The following is a 24,071-nucleotide window of genomic DNA, read 5'->3' as shown; positions in this document are numbered from 1 at the left end:
AGATATCATCTTGGTATCATTTTTAAATAATATTTAGCCAGTTAAACGATTTTGTGTCTCTTGCTGATAAGTAACCACTGTTTATTAAGCCAGCGGCACACGGTGCTTGTTTTTGTGCTGGATTGCTTGATGGATGAAAATACTGCGTTCTGATTGGTGCATTTCTATCCATCTTCGAAAATGTACCAATCAGAACGCAATATTTTCATCCAGCAAGCAATCCAGCATGAAAATAAGTACCGTGTGCCGCTGGCTTTACTATAAAAATTCATTCTTAATAAATATAAGAGACAATTATTCCAACTTCGTGGTAAGTTAACTGATAGTTAAATCATATCTCTATTTTTGTCTAAGTTAAAGGAAAAACGAAGACAAACACATGATTTAACTATCAGTTAAGCCAGCGGCACACGGTGCTTGTTTTCGTGCTGGATTGCTTGCTGAATGAAAATACTGCGTTCTGATTGATGCATTTCCATCCATCTTCGGAAACGCACCAATCAGAACGCAGTATTTTAATCCAGCAAGCAATCCAGCACGAAAACAAGCACCGTGTGCCGCTGGCTTTAATTTATCAAGGCTGCGTTCCGAATTCACTGCCGGTACTGAAAATACATAGTTTGTGTCACGTATACTATAGAATTTCAGTGCTAGCAGTGAATATCGGAACGCAGTCCAAGAAGTTGGAACAACCGGCCCTAAATCAAAGAGAAACCTCAATTCAATTCAATTCAATAGATGGCTCTGGGTGTATAAGCTACTGCTCCGACGCCACTCTCTATTCTCTAAAGAGAAACCTAAAGGCTCGTCTACATTAGCTGTAAGAATAAGGCTGTAAGGTTGCAAGACACGAAATGAAATATTTTCATTCGCTGACAGTTTACGTTACAGCCTTACAGCCTTACTCTTACAGCTATTGTAGATGAGCCTTAAGAGCGACCACCCCGGGCCGATTACGCTGGGACATTTTTTTCGCCGAATTCTGTTGCGCCCCCTGAGAAAATGTGTGCATACTACATCCGTTCTGATGGTAACAGCAAAGCGTGCACGGTTCTTACTCACTCTACTTCCTTAAGGAAGATAGTAAAGTTCATTCTACAATCGTGTCGTAAGTCGTAAGCCGTAAAACTGACCAATTATAGCCGATTATTTTTGTAATAATCGACTGTGATTCGCCAATTGTTACGGCTTACAACTTACGACACGTATTGTAGACCAGGCCTTAGGTAGAAAAGTACAGCTTTGACCATCTCTATTGTGGTCGGTGTTAAAACTCTGGGGGTAATTTCGATGGGCTTTCGTTTGCCTTCGCGGCGGTTGGATGTGGTCTTGTAACTACGAATAATATTTTTGATCTTGGGGACTGCATACACGTCCCTGTTTCTCTTTTATTTCCAAAATCGTTGTGATTGGCGTAAGAGAAGGAGTGTAATAACTCTGCTCAGAGCCATATATTGATTGAATGAATGAACGCCGAGAGGTCGTTTTCAGACTTCTTTCTGGTAATATATACTTTTAGGGGTTCATTTTTTGATGCAGCATGTAAGTTAGAAGTTTTGTTTATAATATAAATGTCTTTGGATTAAACTTCCAAGCCAAAATCATGCAAACTCAAGGAGCCATGGAATCTTTTCTTAATACATCGAAAGTTGCTTTGGTAAATTGTCACTTATAAATGTTACATTTTCATAATATTTCAATCTTGTATTATTCAGTTGTATTGTTCAATTAAGTGTATCTAAATTGAATAAAATGTATCTTAATTAATTTTGTCTCTTATATTTTAGTCCAACTTGTCATTATATCAAACGATTCGTGTTGTCCTGGGAAATCAGTCTTGTGACTTAGATTCTGCTGTATGTGCTCTGGTGCAAGGATTATCAGAATATGTCAACATTAAGACATGTGGACAGAGCAACATTGCTGTAATACCAGTTCTGAATATTCCAGAAAAGGATTATCGTATCAAGACTGAAGTAGTTTATTGGTTGAGATTTCACGATATACCACAGAACTTATTGACATTCAGGTAAGCTTTTCAATATTAGGAAGCAATCATGGTTTAACGCTACCTAAGTACGTTTTCAATAGAGATCAGATCAATTTGCAAAATCTGCAGAGTAACACTGACAAAAAGCTGGAGCTGATTCTAGTTGATCATCATACTTTGTCAAATGAAGATATAGCACTGAAACCTTTGGTAATAAAAATTATCGATCACCGACCATTAAATCCGGATTGGTCATGGCCTGACACATTATTAAATATAAAACTTGCTGGAAGCTGTGTAAGTCTTGTCGGACACGACATACTCAAAGAAAATTCCAAAATGTTGGATTCTCAACTTGCAAGCCTCTTAAGAGGTAAATATTGTCATTTAAGAATTACCATTAATTCCATTGTAATATCATTGTAATAACTTGTTTAATAGTAATATTCAATATGGTTTTCAGGTCCAATTTTGGTTGATACTTACAATATGTCAACTAAGGGTGGCCGAGTAACTACCACTGATGTTGATGTAATAAATAAACTTGAACAACTTGGTAAACTCACAACTGATAGAACTGAAGTATTTAACAAGCTTATGAAAGCTAAAACAGATATCAGTGAGTTGACCATCGAAGAACTCATGATTAAAGATCTGAAAATAACAAATGGTGTGCCTGTTGCAGTTTTTCCCCTCTTAGTAGAGGTATATTGTTTAGGATTTTCTTTGATAGCTTAACTGATCAGTATCTTATCAACCTCAAAGTTCATATATTAAGTGTGTGTATGTGTGTATATATATATATATATATTTCATAACATTTTCCAGAATCTTCTCATGAAAGAAAATGCAAAAGAAATTATTGAAAAATTTAGCATTGATAAAAATTGGACTGTTATTGTTCTTATTGGTCTTAATGTGAGTGATGGACATATATCTAGAGATATTGCGATCTTTTCAACATTATGTAATCAATTAGGACATGATGTGAGTATTACTTAATAGATTATTGTTTTGTTTAAATATATTGATATATATTTCTTATTTTTACTTACAGATTATTCAAGCGTTAATTTCTTCTACACAACCACATTTGAATACAGAACTAATCAAAGAGATTCGAGAAAAACGATACAGTATATGCTTATATAAATTAGGAAACGTGGAGGTGACACGCAAACAGATACTGCCGATTGTACATAAAACCACGTTATTACATAAAAGCGACCAGATATAAATAAAAAGAAAAAATGGGAAATCTTACAAAGGAAAAAAAGTTGTACTAATTTGAACAAACATTCGAAAGGTGCTTTTTAAAGACTTTTCAAAGAATTAATCCTTTTAATCCTTTCACTCATAATTTCTTCCATTCCTCTTCAGTCATACTATCGGAAATAATAAAGTTATATTTGAATTATGCACACACAGAGTTATAGGAATTATGTATTTTGTTATAAATTTCATGGAAAATTTAGAATCTATTTTTTAATAACTTGTCATGTGTCTTGAAATGATATATTCTAAAATATTTCATGAAAATTCATATCCTGAAGGAATCAGTGTACTCTTTCTCTTTTTTGTGTAAATATTTTCAAAAAATATACTGTACGTTATTGCGCAAGCGTCCATATTTATGCATATACGTATATTCTATTAATAATAAATCGCGCGCGCGTGTGTGTGTAATCCATTTAATGATTTATACGCAATCTCTTTTATCACCGAATGAATGTGATATTAATAATATCTTGCTTCGAGACACATTCGAGGTCTGCACGAAAAATCTCTTCCTATCATTCGCATCGGCGAAAGTATCTCGGCTATCAAAGCGCTGGGAATTTTGTGATTTTGCGCAGTGAAACGCCACCGCTATCGCCATTGGTTGTCGAAACGTCACACCCCTCGGTTATCACATATCATCCCCATATAAGGACCTTCCTTCCCGCGGAATGTCCTAGTGGCTATGGCGATATAATCCCGCGAATGCCGTTCGTCCTTTCGTTCGCGCGAAAGAACATAACGGAAGTGTGCGCTGGAGGCAGCGAGAAATACGTCGCGAGGATTCCCGTGCGCACCATCCAGCAAACGGGATCAAAACGCGACGAGAATCGAGCGGGCCTGTCCAAGCGGCGAACTCGACAAGCGAGAGGTGCTTATTATCAAGGCGACGCACGTGTTTCGTTTAAAATTATGAGACGAGTTGCCGCTCGCGGCTACTGGCGACCACCCTCGAACAACAACAGTGAGAATGCCGGGGGTGTGCAGCTGCTATCACTACCTATCCTGCCCGGACGCAAATCGACGAGCGTGAGTCTCGGCCTGATTGCGAGCGGACTCCTCGGAGAGCGAGTAACGCGTACGGAAAAAGGACTCGACGAGATACACGCGATTTCGCCCACCCGCGAAATAACGCATATTGATCGTTCCATACTTGTTGCGCAGAGACAACAGCCGGGCCAAGCTACGCCGAGTATCAACATCCCCACCCTGTGCCAGCGAAAAGCTGCATTACACTCATGAACGCTGTCCTTCTGTAAATTACACCCGCGATCTCTTTTCTTCTTACTCCCCCTTTTTTTTCACTTTCGCGACGTGCGTATCCCGCGCGGCGTTCCGCGGGGAGAAGGCGCGATGAGAGAGTACCGCGGCCAGTATTATGACTCGTAAATGCGCTCGGAGGAGAACTTTACGCTGCGCTATCATAACATATCATGGAGCCAGTACGCCTTTTGATAAAACTACTAATGCTATCCAGCTGGTGCACCGGGGAATCCATCGGGAAAGCTCTCGGTGAGTACCGCTGTTTGCTAACCCAGGTAGAACAGAAAATCATGATAACATCAAAATGACATCAAAATGACGAGAAAGTGACCGAGTCACGATGAAAAGATGAGTTTTCCTCATCATTTTGATGTCGTCATGATTTCTTGTTCTGCCCGGGGAAACCTCATCTCGCGCGAGTCCTGTCGCATCATTATCAACCCCTGCGTACATGACCTATTTCTATTTTTCACGTATCCTCTGACGGACCGAATCTATCGACGTGTGGCCTACGCGACGAGATAATCTATATTCTCCTAGATGAATATTTTTAGAACCCTTTGAAGAGTGAAAATAGTCTCCTCGTTGTTTACTCGTTTTCCCCGAGGTTTTTGCGAAAAGAAGAGAAATAGTAGGAAACCGAACGAATGGCATCTAATTTCCCGTTGAATATTCGGAAATTGTGAATATATCACGTCATATGTACTGAGTATATGTACTCAGATTGTACGGGATTAACATCGAATTCGAAAAATTCGGAACGTGATGATAACGATAAGAGGCTATATGCTTTTTAGAAAAATGCATACTTCCACTCGGCATGGAAGAAGGAAAGATCCCGGACGAGGCGATTACGGCGTCGTCCAGTTACGAGATGAAATCCGTGGGTCCTCAGAACGCAAGGTACACGAGGATAATGGGATAATATGTGCGAATTTTAATCACAAGTGCGATAATTTCGCGAATTCTCGTAGAATACGACAAGAGAAGAACGGCGGCGCCTGGTGTCCGAAAGCTCAAATCAGTAGCGCGATACGTGAATACTTAGAGATTGATCTGACGAGAGACCATCTTATCACGTGGACCGAAACCCAAGGTCGATTCGGTAACGGTCAGGGTCAGGAATATGCCGAGGCGTTCTTTCTGGAATACTGGCGGCACGAAAAGTGGCATCAGTATAAAGATTTAAAAGGGAGCAAGGTACGCTCGTTTTGCCGAGAGAAAAATTATTAACTCAACTAGTAGCTACCAATTCAAAACTGTTTGACCGAGGTTAATTTCACATAGAAATATATTACGAAACAATTTAGGACTGAAGGATCTCATTGGCCTAAATTTAAATTAATTTTTCCTTTTCATACGTCAGAATTAATTCTCCCACGTTCTAAAAATAAGCCTTTCTTAATTTTTCTAGATGAATTTTTCTAGAATTTTTGCTATATATTGCAATGTCGAAGATTATGATGTTTCATAGGTTCTACGTGGCAACAGCAATACATATCTGGTCGAGAAGCAGAAGTTGGATCTGCCGTTTGTTGCGAGTCGAGTGAGATTCGTCCCTTACAGTCAACACCCGCGCACTGTGTGCATGCGAGTTGAGATTTACGGCTGCATTTGGAATCGTGAGTATTCTCCCGATGATTCGATCCCGCCAGCCGATATGTTATCCACGCGCGCGATGTGTTATGCACCCGCGGACTCTTACACGTCACGATGTAACTTCACGATCGAGTGTACCGCGTTTCGAGTACAAAGACGACTCGTGAAGCGGTCACGAGCGAAACAGCAGATCTAAATGCCGAGATACACGGAAAAAAACGACCCTCTCGCTGTTTGCGTAGAATACATGGTCAGTTACACCGCGCCCAAGGCTGATAAAACCGGACCCAACGGCTGCAACGTCGAAGACATGTCGTATGACGGCACGGAGATTGAGAATCTGATGTTGAACGGGTTGGGACAATTGACTGACGGCATCGTCGGAAGCGCACTTGAGATCCTGGACTCCGATAGGATGACCAACTGGGTCGGATGGCGCGATCGAGGCCAAATCGAGTTGCTCTTCGAGTTCCAAACTGTGAGGAAATTCGCGAACTGCACAATTTACATGGCCGACCTGCCCGATTTGCGTGTCCAGGTTTGCGACTATTCGAAATAGGCTCTCTCTTTCTCGTAATGGCAAATACTTCTTCTAACTTCGGCAATTTTTAGATGTTCTCGACAGTGAACTTCTGGTTTTCCTCGGACGGCAAGGAATATCCGGGAATGCCGGAAACGTTCAATGACCTTAAAACCAATATCATCATTGATGGCAGCAGCGAGAAAGATGGTAGCGTCTCGGTAACTATCCCGCTGCAGCCGAGAATCGGCAAGTTTGTCAAGATGGAATTGAAGCCTAAAGCGGGGTGGTTGTTGCTAAGCGAGGTCACGTTTATAATAGGTATATAATCTAAACACCTCATTAATATATTCAATCGAAGAAACCGCGTGAATACTATTCGAATGTAAACCGTTTGAACAATTCCTTCATTTCTCGCACAAACTGAAGTTCCAGATGTGAAGAACAACACTGACGGAGCTTTGGAGCGATTATCGTGGATATACTCGAACAACAACGATAACATATCCCAAATGATTAATCAGGATCAGCTGGCGAAGGTAAAACGCATTGAAGACAAAGAGGATAAGGATGAGGTCGATCAAATGGACGTAGTTCAGGACGTAAACAAAATAAAAAATGAAGCTGACGACGAGGCAAAGACTAACATTCAACATGGTCGTGCAACATCGGGAAAGCCGAGGGCTGATTTCAACGATACGATACCTTTGTTGAACGACTCGAATCTGACGCCGGACGCCTTTCCCGTGAACAATTCGCAGACTTACATCGGGCTGATCAGCGCGGCCTTAACCGTGATCGCCTTCTTCTCAAGCTGCACGATCTTCTTGATGAAGCAAAGGGGACGCAATAAAGTGGCATTACTGCAGAAACACACCGCGCTGCTGTGCGGCTCGCCGGCACCAGGCATCACGATCAATACCAAGGACATGAAACTACCCACACCGATCGTCGTGAACAGTCTGTCGCAGTCCAGATTGTCCCTGAAGAGCAAGATCACCTCGAATTGCGATTACAAATTCGACGTCGACGCGACTGAGCAGCACAGCACCTGTGAGAAGATCAATAAAATGCCGTCGGAACAATACGTCAAGTGCGAAGCCAGGTCGAGTTACAAAACGGAGCATTTCGGTATGTAGATGATCATGTTGCTAATTGCAGTTTTGATGTTATTGATATAATTAACACTACCTAACACTACCTATTGATACATCTATCGTATCCCAGTACGCGCGAGAAATACTTAGCGAGAAGCAGTGTCCCTCGGAAAGTTTTACTTTATTTTTATAATATAGTATGATATGAAGAATCACATGTATATACGGCATGTATATTAATTGCAATGTAGCGGTCGTTTTGCAATTGTTGTTTACATGACAATTCACTCGACTCGCGTTTTTAATGTTGTATCAACGCCCGCTGACATTGTTACACTCATCTTGATTTTCCTCTACGCACTCTTCATTCTAAAATTTAATTCGTAGATGATATTAAATTCGATAGTGCAAATTAATGAATGAAATTAAAGAATCATTCATAGAATGTGTGTAGCACGAGTGTGTATTTATTAAATAATAGACAGGAGAGAGAGCGAAAAGGGGGTAGAGATGTACGAATTATTCGAATTCGAATCCCTATGATTCGAATCCGAATAATTCGAAAATTTCGAATCGCGAAGATTCGAATACGACAAATCAAATATACTAGCGTTTGCGTGCATCAGCTACAAAATGGGACATCTGGGCCTGTATGTTTGAACCCTTAACTTGTAATTAACTTAACTTATAATTAATAACTTAATTATAAATTACTTTAAATATTTAAATATATATTTTACTTTAAGATGATATTACAATATCAATATTCCCTTTCATATTAAAATCTTCCATTGTTATTTGCATGTTTAATAGTCATGTTAAATTTTTCAATGATTCGATTCGATTTGATTCGAATTCGAATGAAATTTCATAGATTCGATTCGATTCGAATTCGAATTTAAAAAAAAATGAGATTCGATTCGATTCGATTCGACATAAAAATTCTTGATTCGCACATCTCTAAAAAGGGGATGATGTATATATGCGTCCACTCTATCACTATCCCATTTTTATGCCACGCGAACCCCGTCATGTTCTATTTAACATTGCCCTCGATTCGCATGTGTTTTAGATATCAAAAACAGCGAGAACTTCGCCGACGAGACGCGAGCGGAATGTGGAATAATTCCGACGACGGCGAAAAAACTGAACCACTCGCAGGCGGGGAAGATTAATCAGAGAGTGTACGAGAGTTACTACGCGGCTACGGACATCCTGACGGTAAGAAAATTCGCAGCACGTCCGAGGATGGCGATGGTCTATATGACTCAGTGCGATCGTTAATGCAATACTCGGTACAGTATTACGATATGTTGTAGATTAAGAGACGCGAACAGCATTCCGCTGCAAGCCTCTTCACCCCTCTGCTCATTCGGGACTCGGTGTTATCGTACAAATGTGGGACCCACGACGTTCAGCGTGTCTCTCGGCATAGATTAAGAATCCTCGATAAGCTCGGCGAGGGAAATTTTGGCCTGGTAAATGTCGTCCGTCTCCATTCATTTTCCCGGATCACAAGGATGTATAAGATTCGTTTTCTCTGTGAGAAACGAGCTCATTTCCCAAAATTTTAAAGAATCTTTGAATTCCTCAAACGTTGGAAGAAATGTTTTGATATTTGCAAGATATAAGAAAATATTCTACTTTCTCAAATATTCACATATTCTGACTTTTCCACACGTCGTTTTTATATTTCTGCATTGTATTTTTTGTTTGTATTTGGAAAAATTTAATGTGGAAAAATTGGTCGTATTTTCAGGTCCACCTGTGCGAAGCGAAAGGCATACAAAATCCAGATCTAGGCATTCTGCAAAACCGTCAGATAGTGATAGTGCGGTCCTTGTGGCGCGGTGTCGTCGATGCTCTAAGGTAAAACAAGATGAAAGGATACAATAAGGATACAATATATATCTTGTCTGATGCATATCTGTCTGCGAAAGTTTTGATTTGTATGGAAATAAATCGATTTAGAGAGGACTTTATGAGCGACATGCACATTTTGGCTGAGATTCGTGACATCAATATCGCCAGAATAATCGCGATCGTCGAAGAAGAACCCTTTAGTGCCATCTTTGAATACGGAGAGCTCGGGGATTTGTCAAGCTTCCTGAAGAGCCGCGACTGCGACACGCCTATAAGGTACGCTAGCGTAACGATTCGTTCGGTTTTTATCTATTTTTCTGTTTTTTGTAATAAATAATGGCTTTTTCAGTTACGAGTGTTCGTTAAATCTAGTCGCGCAAATCGCTTCGGGCATGAAGTACCTCGAGAGCTTGAACGTACCGCATTGCGATCTGGCAGCCAGGTAACAACGCGTTCCTCATTTTATTTTATTTCGCGATAGTTTGTACACTTTTAACATGACGTACTCCTTGTCACAGGAATTGCATCGTCTGCAAAGACCTACTGATCAAAGTGTCCGACCAAGCCATGTACTGCAGCAAATACGATGGCGAATACTACGTTGATGACTGTTACGCCAAAATACCGTTACGTTGGATGGCTTGGGAAGCAGTCATATCGGTAATTTCGTTTTATAATCAACCGGACATGATCAGATCAAGAAGAAAACATACTATGTACTGATGTCTTTAATTAACAAGAATGGGATGTCTAGGCAAAACAGAAAATTACAATGACGTTAGAATGACGAGAGGACGATTATGTAAATTCACTTTTCGGCTAAAGATTATATATAATTATATAAACCCTCATATATAATTATATATAAATTATATATTATTATATTTAATGTCATTTTTATGGTCACAAAGAGTGTTAAATTAGGAGAAGAAGAAATTGTTTCTTTCAATTATTTGTCTACGTCACACCATAAACATGAATAGTTATTTTAATTATATTTAATTATATTTAATTATGTTTGTACATTTTTTCAGTATATATATAATTACGTATATTTATATATGGTCATATGGAGATAAAATTCATGCACAAGCATATACTATATAATTATTTCTTATCGGGGTTTTAATTATGGTTCGATCATTTTGTCGTTATTTTAATATCATTTTGATTATAATTTTCTGTTGTACCTCTCACAGATAATCTCAAATGCTTCTGTTATAAAAAGAAATAATACTAGCTATTATAACTAATAAATTAGTCAGTGATAAATTATTGTTGCATAATAATTTTAGTACTCATATGAATAATAACATTACTGAACAACAATAATTTATCACTGATCAATTTATTACAGCTAGTGATACTTTTCTGTAAGGGTTGTTCTTGGCACGAATGGATCATTTTGTTTTAAAATCAAGTTTTTCCTAGCCAGTCTATTAGTAACTTTTGCGAGAGATATAAATCAAGAAGATAATATCTTACGATATATATATCATCAGGATTAATATCTTCTTATACTTGTGTCTGCTTTCACACAGGGAAAACGAAGCTGCCAGTCCGACGTTTGGTCATATGGCGTAACAGTTTGGGAGGTGTTGACGCGCTGCGAGGACGTGCCGTACGCTGACTTGACCTCAGAACAAGTGCTGGAGAACTGCGGTCTGTGGTATCATTCGTCGGACGGCAGCAAGAGCAAGCACCCACGACTTCTCGAGCAGCCGATGTTCTGCACAGACGATCTGTACCGGCTGATGCTGAGGTGTTGGTGCAAACGCGCGGATGATCGACCCAATTTCCAGGAGATTCACTGCTACCTCAAGAAGCTGACTTTGGACTAAGAACGCGGACTCGCCGCTTCCGAGCGCAATCCGGCGGCGGGCCGACAGAGGGGACGACACCATGCATGCTCCAGCAGCGGCGCGGACCAAATCGATTACAATCAGCTAAGAAGCATCCTGAGATTGCTTTCTTATCGCTTTTGCGCACGAACGGCCACGAATTCGAATATCGCAAATCGTCGCAGTCGTTAATGATGCCTAAAATACATCAACGTGGGATGCTCTCTGGCCACTAATCTTACTGCTCAACTAGATTTATCTAATTTGATTATACGAATAAGCGTAAGTTAATGACTTAATGATAAAAAAGAAAGAAAAAAAAAAGAAAAAAAGAAGAAGAAAAGGAGTTTCAAACGCGACGGATAATCGCATACAGATTTCTCGTAATTACTCTATACGCGTACGCCCAGGAATAACCCGAGGATGATCTCTCGACGATTATTTCCGCACTCGAAACACGCGTGTGATTTCGAGCGAAGAAATGATTCATCTAGATTTATTGATTTACATATCCTTCCTACGCTTATATATATATGTGATACTTATTTATCAGTTATCGTTAAGAAGATCGTTCTCTCTATTCGTTCCAACGCCCATTACCCGGGCCGATCCCACTTAATGCGGATCTTGTGCTGAGTTTAGCCACTTTGCCGAGGCTGGATACTTTGTATCATCGTGAGAATTCGTTGCATGTAGCTGAAGCGAAGTATTATACATAAAATCGGCATAGAGCGAGCGTCAAAAACTCGATTACGTCGATATGTGTAACTTGAAGACGCATCGCGATTAATGAAGGATGACAATCAGTTTTGCTCACTTACTCGTATGTACTTATTTTACGAAATAATATCATGATATATACTCGTATTGAATCCGTTCGTTGCGACGGATTCAGCTTATCTATCTTAGGGGAAAGCGGATCGTTTGATCTTCAATCAAATTTCGCAATGACGCAAGATTCAAATAGAAATACTCTTCCATATATCCTTTCTTATATATATATATCTCTTAAACTAAGTCATCCATTTTTATTCAAAGATATATATATATATATATATATAGTAATTCTCGCGGGATGTATTTTAAAACGTGGGCGTTCTTTGCGGATCGTGTTATTACTCGTCGTAAATTTTTCCAATTTAAGAGGGGGAATTTGTGCCAATTGAAGCGACCTGTGCCAAAGGAATAACCAAAACTCGAAAGAACGCATTTCAAGATGATTACGAGGTCTCTGAGGCCTCCGTTTTAAGATGCATTCTGTACCGATAACGATACTAACACTAAGAGAACAATGAAAGGAGCAAGAGAGCAAAATACGAGGATCACAATTACGATAATTGGAGTATAAACAACGACGATAATAACGATTATGGTAAACGCGTACAATTTTAGATTATATATGTTTATAACATATTTGACAGATGTAACGTTTAATTAAATCAAATTTGTAATATCAATAACGTATGTTGCTTTGAAGACTGTGCAGAGCGTTGCGCACACTTCTCTCTGGACTTATTTAGATTCCCCTTAAAATTTAGGGAAGACGTTACGCAGATACACACGACGCAAACTTATTTATGCAAACTTAATCGATACAAATTGAAAAGCTTCAACGAACAAAGCTTTAGACGGACAAGTAGCTTTATCTTTCAGTGACAGAAACTAACACGTGTTATCCTCAACAATAATCATCATTATTTTACTTGACTATGTATAACAACAATTATTAATATTCAAAATTAAGTGCCATTTTTATCATACTAGACGCGCAATGTTCATTTCTTTGTGAAAATCTTCGAGCGACTGTTCCCAGCGTTCTTCGTAATAGACTCCCAATAGAAACTTTGCATTTTTACCCGTGTTTACAGACCATGGCAGGTAATGTTTCACGTACAATTGCCTCTGCCTGAAATGCATCATATGACGATATAGAAGAAGTGTACACGAGATAGTGGACAACAGCGGACAGTGTGTCGTGAAGCGATTCAAGCACAGAATTACCTAGAACGTAGTCGAATGGCACCGAATATCGCGCCGGTCACGCACATCGGCAAGCGCGTCTGCAAGGCCTCCACCCACTTAACCGACACCTCTCCCAGCATCGTCGTCGGCATTAAGAGGACAGCGTGAAAGATATCGTGTACCTCACGATACCGTTGCATCACGTACGCCAGCTCGACATCGTCGACGTATTGCACCGCTATTCGATCGTCGGGTGATACATTCTGCAAGGGTGCATTGTCCACTCAGAAAAAGACTCGCGCTTCAATCATATCTACAGAGAATCGAAGGGCTTACGCAGTAAAGCACATCCTTACATTGTTATCCAAGAAATCGCGATACGTTCTGCCGACGGTTCCTGGCGGCAAGTCTTTGAGGTAAGACAGATTGACAGTGGACGTGTTTACGCGTGGCTTTTGCTCGAGTATACGCTGACCCTCGGCCGTGCTCTTGAGCATTCGATGACAATGTACAAGGGCGTTCGTGCCGGTCACTTCCCCGAGACACGCTATCATGTCTCCTCGATACGGGTTCGCCAACGAAACCGCCGCCGAGCCCACCGTGAGCAGCACACGCTGCAGAGGGGATAGGGATACATGATGTTTGGCATAATCTTCCAGGAATGCCTTGCTAGTCGAGGTTGTCGCGAAACGGCCTGAAAAACCGAGCGAGATGAACACGTTTGATCGTACACACACGCGTGATGTTTATTAATAAATAAAATTTATTTCCATCTTGAAGTGTGTTCGCAGTATATATATATATATATGTACACGTATTAAACAAATTACAACTAATTTTTTATGGCGATGCTATTCCTTAATTGACCCGCGTCTCACGTTTTACTTCTAACGTGTAATACTTATCTGGTAACGATAATTTTATACTTTGGTACATTTGACAGTCAATTTGCCGGCGACATCACGACACTCTACAACTTGATTGAGAAGTTAGAGAGCATATTGCTAAAGCAGGAACAGAAATGCTTGCGAAAGAAGACGCTACGACTAAGAGACAACAGAGAGAGAGACAACACGATGTCGCTCGACAGTGCCGCCGAGGCGAAAAGAAACGCGCAACGTGCAACGACGAGTATCCGACTTACGGCTAAAGACTTCTTACTGACCGCCACATGTCTCTCGCAAGTATACAAACGAATCCTTCGCACAAGTGCGTCATAGTATCATGAACACACTACGCTCTCGCAACCGGCGTCTATGATGCGAGAGTTACAATCGGTGGCCTTCCTGATTACAATCATACGGCTTGTATCTTGCCGGCCTGAGACTCCGTCAGCAGAGTGAACTTTGGTGACAGAGTGTCTCTCTTACGGAATGTCACCCAGGTGTACACTAAGCTACCAACCACGCTCAAGTTTAAACCTACAAAGTTCAACCACGAGAATATGTAATCGCCGCCGATCACCATGCCGAGATATGTCACGCATATGTTCTTCAGGCAGCCGATTATAGTGGTGGTCAGCGCAGAATTGTACAAAGTACAGAGGATCATACTATACGACAGTATGAAGCCCATCACACACGACAAAATGAACTGCAGGACGAACATTAGATTCGTCCAGTCGGGAAAGTCTAGAGCTTGAGCAAGGTCACCCATCCACCAGGCCAACAGGAGCGTCGGCCCGAGCATGAAGAGAGAATTGTAGTACATTAATCCGTACTTCCCTAACTCCTTGGAATCTAGTTTCTTCTTCATGAACACGCCATTAGCGGCGGTGAAGAAGTCATTCAACAAGATGAATATGTAACCCTCCAGGTTGAAGGCCAGATCGTTGAGCGCAGCCACTACTGCACCCAGAATCATTGTGTAGACGCTCAACTGTATGGACAGTCGCGCCTTGATGCCCAGAATATAGTACTCGGCGATCATCGTCATGAGTATACTAAACCGTCTGAGCGCAGTGAACATAGGCAGGCTCAGTTGCTTCGTGCCACCCAGTCCGAATATCATATTGCCGATGTAGATGAACGGCAACGGCCATATCTTCGTGAACGTTGTCGTTTCCAGATTCGGGTACTCCACGTAATGTAGTCTCTTGGCCACGAACAGCACCAGTATCGTCGCCAACATCTGGCCGATGCCCAACACTTGGAAGGATGGGAAGCCAAACGACGTGAGCACAGTTTTGTTGACGACGGTTATCATGAATGACGACAGCCCATAAAAGAACGCCGATGCCACGCGCACAAACATCGCATTCTGCTCGTGTTCCGTCATCGTGTGTCGAAGCCTTGCCGATCTCTGTCCTTCTCTCTTTTTCTCTCTCGCTCAAATCCGTCGCTCACAGACCGGCTTACAGGAATACGACGCGTTACGACAAACGGTAACACACGTAAAGGAACCTACACTTTGATAATCTTATCATGCTTCTCCCGTCTGCGTCACGCTGCTCCGACAATTTTACAATAGCTAATCAGTCTTGAAGCGATAAAGGTGTCTTGCGATAGCTCGTAAGGTCACGTAAATTATCAAGCATCAGGCATAGTGTAGTTACTAGTGCGGCTATTTGCTCTGGCCTTGTACGTATTTCCGCTAGTTCGCTTCGTAGTCGACACAGTATCCGTGCGTAACCTATCACACAGCGGACATGTCAAACAAACAAATAAAACAGCAACGTATTACGCTCGCGACGATAAGTCTTACTGGAACGTACCTCCTCGAATATTTTTCCCACAGAAATGTGTGAAGCGAGATAATGTCAATGGCCTGATTTTGCTTCTTTTCTTTTTCCTACGAATCTCTCTGCGCAACGTTAAATTAACCTTATTCGACTGAGAGATGAAACTATCTTCTGGAACTCACGTTAAATTGCACCTTTAACATAAGTGTATATACGCTTGATTGATATGTTATATATATATATATATATATATATATATACATTATAACAGACTTACTAGAGCAAAAGTTTCAATGGCGCACAAAAATGATAACAACGGAGTAAGTAGTGTTTTAAATCTAACCTAATCTTAAATCCCACCAACCTAACCTACTCTTTCATTACAAATTTACCGGTTCAAATTTGCAACAATCGTCATCGCCATCTTTTTCGTGAGTCATGCTTACAGCATAGAAAAACGTGAGAGTGGCCATGCCATAAAGATTCTTAAGAGCTTTTTATTGACGCGCCCTTTAAAAAAAAAGTAAATCATTAAAAAATGGATGAGGAAGAATTCAAGGGAGATTCACACCAGGGTACCTATTATGGAACTCGTCGGAATCGATTCCGATCGAATTTATTCCGTTATTTCCTAGATTTCTATTTTCTTTTCTAGGGGAAACGGAATTATTCCGATCGGAATCGATTCCGACGAGTTCCATAATAGGTACCCTGGAAAGAAGCAGAAAGCAGAATGTCATAAACCAATCAGAAGTCGCGCTGATAGTCCGTCTTTCTCTTCTATCTCTCTCTTGAGAGGGAGACAGAGTATCAACGCGAGTTCTGATTGGATGCTGCTTTTTTGCGTGTGAATTCTCCCTGAATCCTTCCTAAAATTTTCTTCATCTGAAAAATCACTAATGGCTGCAATAACTAGTCTGTTCTTTTTAGCTGCACTGCTGAACTGGTGTAATAAGTTAGAATGAGAAAAAATATAGTTATCTCATTCTAACTTATGCACCAGTCACCAGTGCTGCTTAAAAGAATAGATCCCTAGTTTTGGACCGGTGCAGTTCTAGAGCAGCACTAGGACACAGTTCCACAACTTGCTTTAAACGGAGTTTAAAGCTAAACCGATGGTTAAAAGCAATAGTATATGCGCATATACTATTGCTTTTAACCATCGGTTTAGCTTTAAACTCAGTTTAAAGCAAGTTGTGGAACTGGACCTAGTTCAGCTGAAAAGAACAGACCCAACATATGCAGATAAGCATCGCGATACCACTCAATTTAAAACAGAAAGTTTTTGCAATACCGTCTCTCAGATACGGTAAATGTAAATCGTGAATGTTATTCGCTCAGAAATAACGTCGTAATCTATACGACTAAGACCCAGTTCCACAAGTTGCTTTAAACGGAGTTTAAAGTTAAATCAATGGTTAAAAGCAATAGTATATGCACATATACTATTGCTTTTAACCATTGGATTAGCTTCGAACCCCGTTTAAAGCAAGTTGTGGAACTAGGCCTAATAATATTCACGACTTACGTTTATCGTATCTGAGAGACGGTGTTGCAAAAATTCCCCATTACGACTTTAAACTGCAATTCAAAGAAACGATTCTTTAAATCTTTTTGAATTCTTTATTCATAGAGCACGTAAAAAGGAGTATTTTTCAAACAACTAAAAAAGTTTATATCAAACTAAAGGCAACATTCACATTTTGATCTTATTGTAATAAAAGGGTGGTATCCCTTACGGATATGGATTTTAGGGTTCGGGAATTTCGATATCACTCCGCCTCGTTGCTATGGAAACGGTTTATCGGGAACTACTTTACGGAAACCCTCCTGTTACAATTCGACCCGTCCGTCTGTTAACAGAAATAGTTTTTTCTCGTTATTCCGATTTATAACATATTTCCACAATAAATTATTTTAAATCGTTTCTTCGACGCGAGTTTGTCAAGGTCTCTGTTCGAGAATTTTTTTTCTTTGGAAGTTTAACTATATCTATCAAAGAGTATCGATTAGCTATTCAGCCTCGCCGAAACTATTCGCAACGTCGAAAATCATTCGTGGACTTCCACACCGTCAGTACATATTCGTATTTCTAAATGTAAGTACGCAATGATTATATCGTAGCAGGCGCAAAATCTCTCTTTTCGGAGACAAGTTTCTTCCTGAAATATGTGTGATATCTGAAAAATTTTTCGTATAGAAATATACATGGAAAATAGACTCGTTATGTATGCACAGACATCAATCGATAATGGAAAAGTATCCAGCCGGCAATTGATATTTTTTTTCTTTTGTTTGACCACGATATTATGTAAAGCTTGTCTAATGCTAACTTCCTTGCAAAAACATCCTTATTATTTAACTTTCTTCATAAAAAGTAGTATGAGATGTACTGTTACTCCTATATATAGAAAAAAGAAACCACCTGCTTTGTAGAAATAGATATATTTAATCCAAAAAATAAAAATTAGCAAACAATAATAAAAATTAGTGGAAAAATTGATATCATACAATGATTGCCAAAATGTTCAGTCTTATAAAAATATATCAATGAGGGTCTAAAATAAAGATAAAAATATATAAAATAATTAATTGAAAATGATGCATATAAATGAAGATTCAAAACCAGATATGTTAATTTTAGCTCAGGTCTTTATTGTAGATATTAGAAATTTGCAAAAGTTCATCAGATTTTAGTCATATTTTCTTTATCAATAGTAACAAATCATATGTTGTGTTTAAAATTGTATAATCTTTATTAAGATTGAGTTATATTAAATTAAGATAAATTTTCATACTATAGGTTTAACCGTGACCGAGATCAGGGTAGAAGCCGTCGTGGTAGTGCTGTTAGAGGCGGCATTAGCAGAGGTGGCAGTGATAATGGACGTGGACACATTGTCAGCAGATTTAGCACACGTGGTAGGGGAAGTGTCAGTAATGTAAGAGGTAGCTTAAAAGGGAAACAACCTGGTGGTGGCTTAAGAAGAGTAAATTGGGATCTACGTAGCTTAGAACCACTGCGCAAGGACTTTTATGTTGAGCATCCTGCAGTTAGAAATAGGTATCTGAAAATTTAATTTAAAAGCCAATAAAATTTCTTTTACAGTTAGCCTCTCTACTCAGCACGAACCCATTATCTCTTGCCTAGTCCCAAGCATTAAACTTATAGGCTAGATTTTTAGTGTTTAACTTGTCAGTAATTGCTAACTCGTGTTTAAGTAGGGAGGTTGGCTATAAAAAACCATAATGAGCTGGTAGCTTCAAATTTTAAATATCAAGTTTGACCCTTTGCGATCGTAATTTAAATTGATTTCTGTTGAGAAATCCATAATTGTTGAGCTTTGGTAGACTGGCGAAACTTACAGATCCTTTCTCAGAGTATTGCTTTTAATTCCTTGTGTTGATAACTAACAGCATTTAATTAAATAGTTATACAGAATAGTTATACAGAATATGAATTGTAGTTAATATTCCGTAAAATTGAAAGTATATGATAATTATTTTTCAAAAAGAAACATTGTATTTTCATCTATATTAAGTTTAATTAGTACAAGATAATAAAGGTAAGTTGTATGATCGACAACATGCTTGAAATATGCTCAATGCAAGGGGTTAAATGAATAAAATAAAATAAAAGTGATAAAATAAAAAAAATGAATAAAAGCTTGTAGACAGCTTATGGTTAAAAAAATATCTGTTTTATACAATATCCTCGGTATATTCACACTTTGTGATGATTGACCACAAAGGGTTAAAAAGCGCATATGATGAACAATAAGGAATGTGTTTAATATGAATTTCATTTGGAATTAGATCTAAAGAAGAAGTAAGCCAATTCCGGGAGAATACAGAGATAACTGTGAAGGGTGAAAATGTTCCTAACCCTATACAATATTTCGAGGAGGGAAATTTTCCTCCTTATGTAATGGAAGGCATTCGTAGACAAGGATATTCACAACCTACTCCAATTCAAGCTCAAGGATGGCCTATTGCCCTCAGTGGCAGAGATCTTGTCGCGATTGCTCAGACTGGCTCCGGGAAGACTCTTGGAGTGAGCAAATTAGAAACATATCACTTTAAAATATGGAAACAATTAATATTTTTATGTTCGTTCCCTTATAGAAAAAACACTCAAATATTGAGTATCTACACTCAATTATTTGAATGTTTTTTTCCGTAAAGATTTTATTTCCACCTGCCTGATTATTTGTGATTAATAGCATCATGCGCTTTCTATCATTTAAATGGGATAATGAAAACATACAACGGACATTACAAGATATTTAATGTGTACGCGTGTGTATATCAAGATATTTTACATTTTCTTTTCAGTATATTTTGCCTGCGATCGTGCATATCATACATCAACCGCGCCTAAGCAATGGAGACGGTCCGATCGCTTTAATCTTAGCTCCTACCAGAGAGTTGGCTCAACAAATTCAAGAAGTAGCCAATTGCTTTGGCGAATCAGCGGCTGTGAGAAACACATGTATTTTCGGCGGCGCTCCGAAAGGACCACAAGCGCACGACTTGGATAGAGGTGTTGAGATATGCATCGCTACTCCGGGTAGACTTATAGATTTCTTAGAAAAAGGCACTACAAATTTACGTAGGTATGTTTGTGGTAACTATAAATTTCCAAGATAAACACATTAGTTACACATATATTCGAGGATACCGAATAAATGCACAATATGAGTAATATGAGTAATGTTTAAAATGTATTATACTAGGTGTACATATCTAGTACTTGACGAAGCTGACCGAATGCTGGACATGGGCTTCGAACCTCAGATACGAAAGATAATCGAGCAGATACGTCCGGACAGACAAGTGTTAATGTGGTCGGCGACATGGCCTAAGGAAGTCCGCGCGCTCGCGGAGGATTTCTTGACGGACTACACTCATTTAAATATCGGCTCACTCACTCTGTCGGCCAATCACAATATCACACAGATTATCGACGTCTGTCAAGAATTTGAGAAAGACTCGAAGCTATTCAGGTTGCTACAGGAGATCGGCAATGAAAAAGAGAACAAGACTATCATATTCGTGGAAACTAAGCGCAAAGTGGATGATATCACGAGAAACATTAGACGCGATGGCTGGCAAGCACTAAGTATACACGGCGACAAGAATCAGCAGGAGAGGGATCACGTGTTACAGGAGTTTCGTAGCGGAAGAGCGCCAATTTTAGTCGCAACCGATGTGGCTGCTAGGGGTTTAGGTAAGTGGTAACGACTGTTCGTTTCTTTTTTTTTCGGCCGTGCTTCGTAGGCACTAGAACAATTTCACGGTTAAACTGGGTATTGGCAACACTTATTGGATTAGCCGGTGATGCGTTGTTAGAGCAAGGCCAGCCGACAGCTGTGTACGTAGCAGTGTGTGATGCATTGGAACTATTATCATTCTCGTTCTTGATCGTATCGTAGAGCCATGCAAACTCGACTACGTTTTTGTATGTTTGTGGCCTCTTTCTTTTTTTTATATAAATGGAGCTTTCATTTCGCAATTGCGTTATCATTCGATGATTTTTATGTTTCTGATTTTTCGTTCTTTATCCTCATTGTTTACATTCCAATCATATTTATTTGAAACTTATGTATTTCTTAAGCTTTTATGAAACTAAAAGAGAAAACAAACAGCAACGTTTCGCTCCATTTTCATATTTAATTTATAACTGTACATTGTATCTTTTTTATTCACATATGTCAGCTTGAATGTTAAGACAAAGAGTTTTATTAATTATGGTAATGATATGTATAATAACAGGGTTCTGAAAATGCACACAAGCTACCACTAAGTCTGTCTGCTTTTCTTTTTCAGAGGCACAGAGTACCCTAACTCAACGCGGTGTACTGCCAGTATTGGGCAGACACAGTGACTATTTTATTTTCCTTTGCTTATATCTTATAATATACTGTTTTTTTAGACGGACAGATCGATTCGTAAGCGGTTTAACTTGCGTTTTAAATTTCTCAGTATTACAGAATAGCAAAATAGATTTTAAAACGACTGGATGCATTTAATGACACAGTTATATCTCGTCGTGATATACAAATAATCAACAAATGGTTCTCCTAGTCAAGACTTGCATTTGCATAGTGACTATAGATATCTGAACGTGATTTACAAACGTGATTTACGAACGACTTACGAAAAGCACATTAAGTACAGCTGTTGAATTTTCTCTATCCAGTGCCTCTAACTTTAAGAATTAGTATCGTACGGTGCCTATTAAAACTAATGCACTCAGGCTTAAACCCTAAAATGCTGCCTCTATCCCAAACCAGACACAACCGCTGTGTCTGTCTAATCTCTAGGCCGCTGGTATATTTCCATAAGAAAGCAACCGAAATTGCCCCACTTTAAAAGCAAATGGGGTCGTTCTCGCTGATTTCACGTCGGAATTTCCAAGCGAAAGGTGGGTGTTGCAATTTGTTTTATTGATTGAACTTATTTGGAAATATTAGGGTGAATTCAAATCTGAGTGAGACAAGTTTTATATAAGTAACGATTATAGATGACTTAGTATGGATATGAAAATGTGTTCGATCACATCAGGATAATACTAATTGATTTTATTATTTAGAAAGGATACTATAATCTTTTGAAATAATACTTGACGTACATGTACAGGCTAAGGAACACGATAATCAATCTTTTGACATCTGCCATGACTGCTATTTTGCAGATGTGGATGATGTGAAATATGTGATAAATTTCGATTATCCATCCTCATCGGAAGACTACATACATAGAATCGGTCGAACTGGACGCAGACGACAAACCGGCACGGCATACGCGTTTTTCACGAGCCACAATATGAAGCACGCCGGAGATCTTATAGAAGTATTGCGGGAAGCGGGTCAAAATGTGAATCCGCGCCTCAGCGAAATGGCAGAGATGGCGAAAGCAGGGAATTTTGGCGGCAGAAGTGAGTCTAGCAGTGAGTGTATACTCACCACCGTGAAAATTTTGCAGTGCTCACAGTAATGAGCATATGTTAATATTATTTCATCTCTACAAGACGGGAAACGTTTTGGCGCTTCTTCCGGCATTGGTGGAGAGAGAGGTAATATTCGGAGAGGCAGTAGTGACGGTAGAGGAAGAGGAAGTATTCTGGGAAGAGGAAGAGGTGCATCTCGCGCTGGGAATTCTTACCAATCTTCTTCGAGTATTTATTCGGGACCAGATTACAGTAGTTATACTAGCATGAAATCAAGTGGGTCCGCTATAGGTCAAAACGCGGCGTACGGATACAGTACACAGAGAAACTACGGACAAGGCAGTATGCCACAGAATTATGGAGGTGGCGATAATTATGGAAGCAGTTATCCATACAGGGGTGCAACTTATTAATCGCGTTTTTAATGTTTCCAATTGATAACACGTAATCACTCGATGGTGTGTAATGTGTCCATATTTAGTTAGTCCGACTCTGTGGTAATATTTATAATAGATTAAAAGGGGAAGAGGTGGATATGAAGGAAGGTATCGACGCGTTCGACGGGCGATAGTATACCATATTGTATTACCCAATGAGTATTATCAATTTTAAATCGACAGTTACACATACAATTAACATTTGTTAAATATAATGTCAAGTGATTTGCGTGTATCGAATTTGACGCATCAAACAAAGCTGAAGGAGCTTTGATGCAGTTTTAATACGTTCGTAACTAACCTTGCAGAGATAATATATAAGTTCCTATGGTGCGACATCAGGTTTGTACTAGTAATCGTTAATTGAAACAATATCTTCCTGGAGATATTTTGATCTGAATATAGAGTTAGATGGATTTTTCAGTCGAATTATGCGATACATGTGACATTGCATTTGTAATCGCGATTCATCTGAAGGATTCTTATCTAATTCTAAACTTAAATATGGATATCATACATGAAATGAATTTCTCAAGTATCTCGACTATTAATACAAGCCTCAAAGTGCAATCACTAGAAGCCAAAGTAT

The 24,071-nt window shown here is 39.4% G+C and overlaps 4 protein-coding genes across 6 annotated transcripts; 3 read left to right on the top strand and 1 right to left on the bottom strand.

Annotated features, from left to right (window-relative positions):
* The first annotated feature begins 1,074 nt into the window (after positions 1-1,074).
* On the top strand, positions 1,075-4,521 carry LOC105191482 (exopolyphosphatase prune). 2 transcript variants are annotated; one of them, XM_011154909.3, is made up of 8 exons: positions 1,075-1,502; positions 1,596-1,657; positions 1,788-2,029; positions 2,092-2,363; positions 2,454-2,695; positions 2,819-2,977; positions 3,048-3,158; positions 4,433-4,521. In XM_011154909.3, exons 1-8 carry the CDS (start codon positions 1,463-1,465, stop codon positions 4,508-4,510), a joined length of 1,206 nt encoding a protein of 401 aa, XP_011153211.2. In that variant the 5' UTR covers positions 1,075-1,462; the 3' UTR covers positions 4,511-4,521. The 2 variants fall into 2 exon arrangements, with proteins under 2 accessions (XP_011153211.2, XP_011153212.1); XM_011154910.3 differs by lacking the exons at positions 1,596-1,657; positions 4,433-4,521 and having other exon boundaries at positions 1,080-1,502; positions 3,048-3,279.
* Positions 4,522-4,631: 110 nt separating this feature from the next.
* Positions 4,632-12,694, top strand: LOC105191481 (uncharacterized). 2 transcript variants are annotated; one of them, XM_025308216.1, is made up of 14 exons: positions 4,632-4,780; positions 5,329-5,434; positions 5,506-5,731; positions 6,006-6,153; positions 6,373-6,668; positions 6,743-6,971; positions 7,086-7,781; positions 8,820-8,968; positions 9,067-9,225; positions 9,507-9,616; positions 9,719-9,886; positions 9,960-10,052; positions 10,129-10,270; positions 11,152-12,694. In XM_025308216.1, exons 1-14 carry the CDS (start codon positions 4,702-4,704, stop codon positions 11,449-11,451), a joined length of 2,901 nt encoding a protein of 966 aa, XP_025164001.1. In that variant the 5' UTR covers positions 4,632-4,701; the 3' UTR covers positions 11,452-12,694. The 2 variants fall into 2 exon arrangements, with proteins under 2 accessions (XP_025164001.1, XP_011153209.1); XM_011154907.3 differs by having other exon boundaries at positions 7,080-7,781.
* A 429-nt stretch (positions 12,695-13,123) lies between these two features.
* LOC105191497 (UDP-sugar transporter UST74c) lies at positions 13,124-16,538 on the bottom strand. The gene is made up of 6 exons (XM_025308224.1): positions 16,371-16,538; positions 16,127-16,287; positions 14,716-16,044; positions 13,770-14,153; positions 13,453-13,676; positions 13,124-13,357 (listed from the first exon to the last, which is right to left on the bottom strand). The coding sequence occupies exons 3-6, from the start codon at positions 15,688-15,690 to the stop codon at positions 13,207-13,209; spliced, it is 1,734 nt and encodes a 577-aa protein (XP_025164009.1). The 5' UTR covers positions 15,691-16,044; positions 16,127-16,287; positions 16,371-16,538; the 3' UTR covers positions 13,124-13,206.
* Positions 16,539-18,017: 1,479 nt separating this feature from the next.
* LOC105191480 (ATP-dependent RNA helicase dbp2) lies at positions 18,018-24,071 on the top strand. Its single transcript, XM_011154906.3, has 7 exons — positions 18,018-18,191; positions 18,897-19,157; positions 19,910-20,147; positions 20,429-20,709; positions 20,830-21,323; positions 22,791-23,033; positions 23,127-24,071. Coding segments are annotated over exons 1-7 (1,851 nt in total). The 5' UTR covers positions 18,018-18,189; the 3' UTR covers positions 23,459-24,071.

The sequence above is a fragment of the Harpegnathos saltator genome, unplaced genomic scaffold (assembly GCF_003227715.2).
Source record: "Harpegnathos saltator strain DR-91 unplaced genomic scaffold, Hsal_v8.6 scaffold144, whole genome shotgun sequence".
Taxonomy (NCBI): Eukaryota; Metazoa; Arthropoda; class Insecta; order Hymenoptera; family Formicidae; genus Harpegnathos; species Harpegnathos saltator.
The sequence above is the reverse complement of the archived record's forward strand: the minus strand, read 5'-3'. Positions and strand labels throughout refer to the sequence as shown.